Source organism: Silurus meridionalis, chromosome 5 (assembly GCF_014805685.1).
Source record: "Silurus meridionalis isolate SWU-2019-XX chromosome 5, ASM1480568v1, whole genome shotgun sequence".
Lineage (NCBI taxonomy): Eukaryota > Metazoa > Chordata > Actinopteri > Siluriformes > Siluridae > Silurus > Silurus meridionalis.
In genome coordinates this window covers 13,234,486-13,243,395 of record NC_060888.1, presented here as the reverse complement: position 1 = coordinate 13,243,395, position 8,910 = coordinate 13,234,486, and the positions used below count along the sequence as shown (strand labels likewise).

The window sequence follows — 8,910 nt, the reverse complement described above, 5'->3', positions numbered from 1 at the left end:
GTGTAAAAATGCTTCCTGAACTGAATCCTGCTATTGTCACCTGGAATGTGCCATGCAATCAGGAAAGAATAATTGATTGAATGAAAAACTTGTTCATTCTGAATATTTAATTATTTAGCTGACCTCATTTGCTGAAATTAAACCTGACAAAGTGAAGCAACCTCAGATCATAACATTGCCCCCATAGGCTGGGATGGAAGACAGCAGGCATGATGGGTGCTTCACTTAATCTATCTCTCTTCTTGCCCTGATGCTCCCATCACTCTCAAACAAAGTAAATCTGGACTCATCAAAGCAGATGACCTTTTATCATAGCTCCAGAGTCCAATCTTCATGCTTAAGCAAATTGAAAACTTTGGTTTAGTCTCAATTGTTTAGTCGTAATCCCCTAAATTATCTTTGCATTGTGTATGTGGAAATGCTCTTAATTTCAAACATAATTGTAAGTAATACTGTGTTTTCTATGATTTAATTGCACCAAAGTCTAAATGAGCTCTAAACGCAATCATTCAAGATTTTCAATCATCACAATTCTTGTAAGAAACAGCAGGCTGTGCCAGGATAATGCATTCATTTAGTCTGGAGGTTATAAAAGTAGCACTAGCATTATGTAGGTTTAGCATATATCTTGTTTTGGATTTGTTACTTATATACATGAAATGATTAAAGATCATTTAAATTATATCTAATGACTTGGTGAAGACAAATATTATTTTGTACCACTAGTGTAGACTTCAATGCTAGCACTATGTTTGCAATATTACAAAGGGCATAATGCAAATAGGGGAAAGCAATAAAGAATAAAGCTACCCTGTTACACTGCTGACATTGCCATGCAGTACTTTCAACCCAGTGGTATGATAAATATACAGTATAAATGTTTCTGTGCTTTAAAATTAAGAGAATTTACTCTTGAAACCTATACAGACCGAGGTAATTCTAACAAATTCTTATGTGGCAGTTTGTGTTTTTGTAGTTTGAGTGGTGGCTCAAGTTAAAAAATCAGAGGGGCTGCTGTCTCTCCTTAGTTTAGCCCATGTGCAGTCATTTTGCCTCTTATAATCACTCTTGAGGTAACTAACAGATTTGTACAATGACCTCTTGCTGTAGAAAGGTGTTCAACCTAGTCAGATGATTAGAGTTCGAATCCTGTAAATGCCATAGCCATCTATGTCCAAGTGAGCAAAAAATTGGCCATGCTGTTTATCTGGGTGTGTGAATGAATGTGTGAATGAGAGTATGATTGACTATGTTGCATATGTTGTATTGTGGTTATCTGACAACCCAATCCAAGGTGAATTCCTGCTCTACCCCCAGTGTTCCCACAATAGAGCAGTTACTGAAGATGAATGATATATGTTTTTGATAAAAAGCTTGACGTTTGCTGCTTCACATTTCCTGTTTACTTCGCTTGCATAATAGAATTAGGGAATAAAAGATTATAGTTTTCAACAGAAACTCACCAGGGCCAATTAAAATAATAACAGGAGACTAACACAACTGCAGCTGCAACACCACTGCATCATCTTAAAATCTATAGGTATTCATTTGAGCTGCTGTATCCATAATTGTAATTGTAACCTGACTACAGTTCCAGTATTGCTTATACACATTCAATTTAGCCAGCCAAGGAGCAAAAGCACAGATCAAAGCAGTCACAAGCTAGAAAAGGGGATGTAACATGCCTGGAATGAAGAGTAGGAGAATACTTCCTGCTAAAAGCTGAAGGATACTATAAAGTTCTATAGCAACTCATAAAAAATATATCAGATATCTCAGATAAATAGATTACAGAAAAATATTGCAGGCTTTGGGAACAGGCTTTGGGAACAGCTCTAAAAAGCACATATAGATTGATGTGCAAATTGTGATAAGATGAAGCAAACAATGATATATACTACAAATAATAAGTTATCCCTTAATGTGGGACAATGTTGCAAGGGGGAACAGCTAGATATCCAGGTAATTCTTACTTCACAGGAGTTTAAGATTAGTGAAATGTAACTCAAAGACTGTGAAAAGCTCTGGAATGTATATACACACACACACACACACCCCTAAACATGTTCTAACTTATAAGTTGTAGAAATGCATTCAAGTAATGAAAGAGGAATGCACAAAACATCACACAGCATAGTTATTGGTCAATTCCATAGACAAGAACTCTCAAATAGACAGTTCATTTGTTAAAAGAGATCACCAGTAAGGTGGTTGTTTACAGTCAGGTGCCATCTTGTCCAGTCAAATTTTCCCAGGTGTTTTTACACTGCCTTTATCAACAGTAACATACCACAATATGGCAATTACCTGGTATCATATAATTCATAAATGCTGTAAGTGAATTGAATTAGAGTTCATATGAAACCTGTAACACTGTATTTTTTTTTTTTTTTTATTACAAGTGAATCTCTATTTGGGTCAGATAAACAAACCATTACCTGCTAAATAAGGAGAGCAGATGTCCCTGAAGTTCACATGATTAGTAGGAACTATAAGCCTACTTGGCTCCTCCCAAATGAGGTGAAAGGATTACAGGAATAATTTGAGCCAGATTAAGATTTCGTTGCACTTTGCACAATGCCACAGACGAGGAAAATGTAAACATGCAAATAAATAAGGACATATTAATGTAAGTAAATTGGTAGTTTATAAAAGCATAAACCTATATAATATCTGTATATAATATATATTTGTTTAATTTTTTGTGCTACTGTAGTTGTGTTTACCTCACCTTTATGTACATTTTATTTGTACTTGATTAAAAATTTAAATGCATTATATATATATATATATATATATATATATATATATATATATATATATATATATATATATATATATATATATATATATGTTTATCTCTATAGATTTATCAGCTTTAGTGACCATTTTTTTCTAGTTATAATTAATTCTTATATAATGTCTATATGATAAATATGTAAATAAGATATGTTTCACTCCTGCATATTAATAATGAATGCAACTGATACATTTTTACAAGTGATGCTTATGGCTTAAAGATTGTTTATTACATTTATTAAATAAGGCAACACAGCATGTGGCTATTATGATATGTCTTAAGCAGTGAAGTAAAATCCTATTAACTATAAAGAATTGTATATAAGTAATTAGCTAAGTAGATATCTAATCAACAACCAACAGTCCAATAGACTGTCAGGGTAACTTATGCTATAATCCGTACTCAGGTTTGAATCAAGAAGATGGTGCTCCCTTCCTCAACTCAATATGTTCAATTTGATGAGCAACTGTTGCAACTGGGTTTCTAAACTGCAGCAACCCATGAGGTAAAATCAGTACTGGGTATTATTTTCACTGGTGTTTACTGGCTCATTCGAAACATACTGGAATGTGGCTCTGGGCTACTCTTGGCACTGCAAAGCTGCCACAGTTATGTCAGCAAGGGGTTCCTTTTTTTTGGCTTAGTTCCGTTATAGTGCCAAAATTTGTAAATGGAGATATATAATATTAATATTAGACTGAGAAAACCAGAAATTACCTAAACCTCTTTTCTTTGTTCAGAAAAGTTACTATGGTGGTGGTTGGTCTTGACAAGGCTGGAAAGACAATGTGTATCCGGGGGATGCTAAGAGGTAAATATCAAATAATGAATAATATCTTGCAATCTTGAAAAGATAAGAAATTATAAAAGAAGGTAATCAACAGCTGTTACAAATTAGGAACAAGTAACCTTAGGTGACTAAAACCAAATTTCAATATGTTTTCATTATTGTTTTCTCCCAAAAGTAAAACAACATTCACATGCCATGCAGACAAAACACGTCTGGCAGTTTGGTTTGCAGGCACACTACTGTGTATCTACATCATGGCAAGAAGAAAGGACATCAGCCATGACCACAGAGAAGTAGTAGTTCAAGTCTCTCATTCTGGCTGTCAAGCATGGTGGTGGATAGGTTATAATCTTGGCTTGTTGTGCAGCCACAGGTCCTGGAAAGCCTTTAGTCATTGGAACCATGCAACTTAAGCTAGATGGAATTGGGTCATTCACCAGGACACTGATCCCATTCAGACCAGCAAATTGACATCAGAATTGCTAAAAAGAAAATAATTATGTTGAAATGGACAGGTCAAAGTCCATTCAATTCTAAAGTCAGGATCTTAAGACAGCTGTAAATGAGCATCCTTAAACATCAATTACCTGAATGGGTAACATTTCTCCAAAATGATAAACCATTCATTATACTGAGTATAGGGTGTACCTATTTTTCCCATTTTCTGCAAAAAGACTACATATTGTCATCTGAGGTTATTTTTTTCTCTATAGAAGTTCATGAAATCACACAATTATTTATAAGACTATGATTAACAAAAAAAAAAGAAAACCAGGAGGGTGTACTTTTCCCCCCGACTACATTTAAATAATGATGAAGTTCACAATATTTTTTATGTCTATTTTTTATTTAGCTCCCCATGGAGAAGTGAGTCCTACTCATGGATGTGTCCGTTATGAGTTAAGGTTCGAAAACTTCCTAGTGAATTTGCTGGATATGGGTGGAAGTCCTGAGTTTCGCTCATGCTGGAGGGAATTTTATGGTGAGGCCCATGGAGTCATTTTTGTGGTGGACTCCAGTGACAGACACAGAATGAAAGAGGTCAAAGAACTTCTGACTGAGATGCTGAGACAGCATAGAGTGGCTGGAAAGCCCCTGTTAGTGTAAGCCATTATTTAGATACTATTTAAATGTTTAATGCTTTTTAAAATTATTTAAAAATGAATGTTAAAAGTGGTCTCCTTTACATGCAAATGAATTCATTTCCACAGACTGTTCCTCTTTACAGATTAGCCAATAAACAAGATAAAATGAATGCCTTACTTGGAAGTGAATTGATTGAAGCCCTATCCCTGGAGAAGCTGGTCAATCAGAGCCAGTCTCTGTGCCACATTGTGAGTAACATATTGGGTTATAACAAAAAATATATTGGCAGAAATTGAAAATATGTCTGAAATGATATAGGTACTAATATTTCATAAACTTATGAGATGTGATTTGGCTCTTTAATTATTGAAATTACATGAGCAGTGATAAAGTTTTTTCACATTAAAGGAGCCATGCTCTGCCTTAATGGACCTGCGGCGATGGTCAGACAGGAAGACATTGCGAGGACTAAGGTGGTTGCTACGGGCTGTGTGCCTCGACTACCCAGATCTCTGTACTCGTATAGATAGAGACAGTGGAATACCACCAGTAAAGGAGGAGCGAGAAAGAAAAGGAAAAGCTGAAAAAATTCAGAAGAAAAACAATGTTCAAAGGTACCTTTTGTTTTCAAAGACTCTTGCAAATGTCTTACATTTTGGTAACATAGAAACATTCACAGTATGATGTGCAGTGAAATGTTTTTATGACTGTAGCATTGACAGAGGAATTTACATCGACCAGCAAGTTATAGTATAGTTAGGAAAATAAAAAATATAAAATAATAAAAATATAAGGAATATGAATGACAGATAGCAACAACAACAAAGACTATATGTGAAATAAAATGCGGTTGTGTGCAGTTGTATGTACAATGCAATGCTGAGTTATTTGTAGTGAAACTGCTAACACAAATATTTACACATATGAAGTAGAATTTTAACAGGAATGCAGGGTGTGTGTTGTGTAAACAAATCCAAGGTCTAGTCCTATGTGTTTTCCTGGTTCAGGATCTGAGTGGCCTAGAGGAAGAAGCTCTTCCTTATTCTTCCTGTGTTGTTTTTTTTAGGACGAGGAAGTGCTTTCTGGGTTGCAACAAAAAAACGAGTAGACAATTGTTTAAATGCTTGAGGTCCTTCACTGTCTTCCTGGCCTTGGCTTAGCATTGCTTGCGGTAGACAGACTGCAGGTCTGGGAGCTTAGTGCTTTCTATCCTGCTTGGTGGTGTTCCCAAAGTAGGCTGTGGTGCTTTAATCAGCCTGTCAGGATGCTTTCTATGGAGCAGGTGTAAATGGTACTTAGTACCTTAGAGGGCAATTAAAAAAGTCCCTTAAGCCGTAAGCATCTAATATTTTAAAGACACTGACAGGCTTCACCAGGGTGTCAGCGTGTGTGTGTGTGTGTGTGTGTGTGTGTGTGTGTGTGTGTGAGAGAGATATATATACGGTATTAACCAGCTACAGTGTGCTAGGTGCTAAGGCTTTCAGTGTGTAATAAATGTTTTGGCATCTACAGACATCAAGGAAGTAAACCAGACAGTCACCTTGCACAGTGCCCTCTGGAGGAAGAACAGAAAAATGGGAACCAACTCCAAACAATTAGGTCAACCAAGGTAACTCAACACACACACACACACACACACACACACACACACACACACACACACACACACACACACACACTGTTCTGTGATTTTTAATTGAATGCTCTAAACTAGAATACATCATTTGGTTACAGGAGAATTCCCTTCAAAAGAAACTGAAGAAAAAGAAGATGAAGGTTAAAATTAAAGCAATAAGTGTCAGAAATGACTTAGATAAAAAGTGTAAAGAAAAAGAAGTGGAGGGAAATGAAGCAGAAAATAATGTTAGCAGTCAGGAGGAAACAGACAGTCATGGTTTGTTGCGACACAAAAAAAGGAAGCTGAAACCCAAATCAAAGGTGGAGACTTTAGATCAGCCTGAGTCCCAGGAGTCCATACCCTCTAAAGGTATTCAACTCAGTATTACACTTTAGAATCATTTTAAGACAATAATAGGCATGATGGGCTGACTTCAATTTGATTCAATGCTACAGCAGGTAAAAAGAAGAAAAAAGTGATAAAAGGAAAGCGAAAGAACAAGATCAACACAGAAGAAATTCCTGTAAATTATAGACAGCCTGCTGATCTTGCTGCCACTTTTGGTGAGTCTCACTGTATTTTCACTTTCTCTTCACTCTATGTTGCCCAAGAGTAATTGTTGTGACAAATCATTTTAGCAGCTTTCTAAGTTAGAAAACGTAGCCCAACATACCAGAGCTCATCAACTGTATTACTTCTATATAGCTATTGTGCATAAGCTATTAATTGAGTCTATATGTCTGATTATATTTACTATATTTGCCTGATTTTATGTGCATTACCCTTAAGTGCCATGCTTAGTTTAACAAAACTGTGGTAACAATGTGTGTAATTGTTTACATGTTGCAGTCTTCTATGAAAAGACATTTATTCTACATTTTTGGGTTAGGGTTAGGGTTAATATTATCAGTACCTGACTTTACTAACACCCGTGTGGCTAATGAACATAAATGTCTACAAGCACACTCACAAAATCTATCTTCCCAGAAGAGTGGAAGGAATTATAGGAAATTGGGCAAATTGGGACTAAATGTGGAATGTGATGCTCAAAGTGCACATACTATACTTATGACAAGGTGTCTATAAACTATTGTCAATATAGTGTATGTTAATTAAAACATGATTTTTTGCTGCATTTTTGGCTGCATGCCAGAATTCAATTAAAGGAACCTTCAGGTGTTTCCTAGACCTAAAATATGTTCTGGGGTGAGCATCCTAAATCTAATATCTCAGCAGACTAATTCACATTATTTGTCTGTTTTCTTGATAGATCTTTACAGAAAAGCCATTTTGGCTTTAAAAGCTCGACAGGATCAGAGTTTGGTGCCAGAACAGTGAGAAGAATGGAAATGCAATGGCAGGACATTTTATGAAGGTACTGGACCACAAAACTCTTTAGGCATCTTCACCAAGACATGAATTTCCACATATGCATATTCATTTGAGTCTTTTTTTTTGTATATATAAAACTGCTTATAACAAACTGGAGGCTCTACTCTCTTCAAAAAATATATATTTTCAATATTGAAAATATTTTAACATTTTTCAGGTTAGCTTCTCACTGAGACATTTCAGAAAATGTATTTTTGCTTTGCTTTTTCTTTTTTAGCACCAATTGTTTAATTGCAATTAAGTTGTTATTTCATGAACTGTAATCAAAATGTATGCTTTCTCCTGAAAGAAACTTCCTAGTTTATTTTCAATCACCTATTTCACAATTACATTTTAGAGGGTATAGTGGACTTATTATTATCGTTTATTTATATGATATATTTGTATAATTTCTTTAATTTACATGATTGATTTGTTATTATAATGTTATTATAGTATATTTGATCAGTTCAATAAGCTTAATTTATTATTATTATTATTATTATTATTATTATTATTATTATTATTATTATTAAAAGCATTTACTGCTAATATGAATCTTTCTGCCAAGCTTTTGTTTGAATAAAAACATGACAAGCATAATGTGCGTCCTTGTTGTATTTTCTATATCTGTAAAACCTGAATAATCACTCATTTCATTTACATTTCTAGGGTTCTAGGCATACATTTAATTTTCAATGACAGTGCCTCATATGTCTGAAAAGCTCAGAATAACCATAATATGATTATCTTATATTATTTATATCTTATAAATTTTATATATCAGTGTTGCCCACTTGGGCATTGAGTTTCATAATAAAAAGCTAACATGTATACATGTACAATGTAAAATGAACTTACAATCATTACTTACCAATGTAAATACTTATGCCATAATCGTGTATTTTTCTGCATGTATTTAAACATACTTTTAGAAAAAACACATGATAAGTGTGTTGTAAATAAGGTCACTCATTCTGAATGTGGTTATATATATAGCTTTCATGGACATGTTTAAAGCAGAGGTTTATGTCTAGGTTAATAAAGCCTTTAGTTTTATTTCTGTATCAGAGGTAAACTTGATGACTTCCTTATTCACCTGTATCTTCTCATGTGATGATATTGTATCATTCTTTGGCCCAAACCTTGCTGTTTGTATAGCTCTTTTATAGGGTGTGTGGATTCGCTACTAACCACTACACCAAAGTGCCTTCCTCAAAAGCCACATGCATATTTAAAAATTGT

General features: G+C 34.6%; 1 protein-coding gene across 3 annotated transcripts; it reads left to right on the top strand.

Moving 5' to 3' along the window:
* Positions 1 to 2,488: 2,488 nt before the first annotated feature.
* On the top strand, positions 2,489 to 8,258 carry arl13a (ADP-ribosylation factor-like 13A). Of its 3 annotated transcripts, none has more exons than XM_046848963.1 (10): positions 2,489 to 2,629; positions 3,207 to 3,305; positions 3,541 to 3,611; positions 4,444 to 4,687; positions 4,819 to 4,924; positions 5,085 to 5,290; positions 6,189 to 6,285; positions 6,411 to 6,663; positions 6,750 to 6,857; positions 7,565 to 8,258. In XM_046848963.1, the coding sequence occupies exons 1-10, from the start codon at positions 2,604 to 2,606 to the stop codon at positions 7,630 to 7,632; spliced, it is 1,278 nt and encodes a 425-aa protein (XP_046704919.1). In that variant the 5' UTR covers positions 2,489 to 2,603; the 3' UTR covers positions 7,633 to 8,258. The 3 variants fall into 3 exon arrangements, with proteins under 3 accessions (XP_046704919.1, XP_046704917.1, XP_046704916.1); XM_046848961.1 differs by having other exon boundaries at positions 4,444 to 4,693; positions 6,753 to 6,857; XM_046848960.1 differs by having other exon boundaries at positions 4,444 to 4,693.
* Positions 8,259 to 8,910: the final 652 nt, after the last annotated feature.

Coding starts and splice junctions, on each gene's coding strand:
- arl13a (XM_046848960.1), top strand. CDS start 2,604: ATGCAAATAAATAAGGACATATTAAT. Junction 3,612..4,443: donor TATCCGGGGGATGCTAAGAG/GTAAATATCAAA, acceptor TTTTTTATTTAG/CTCCCCATGGAGAAGTGAGT. Junction 6,858..7,564: donor TGATCTTGCTGCCACTTTTG/GTGAGTCTCACT, acceptor TTTTCTTGATAG/ATCTTTACAGAAAAGCCATT.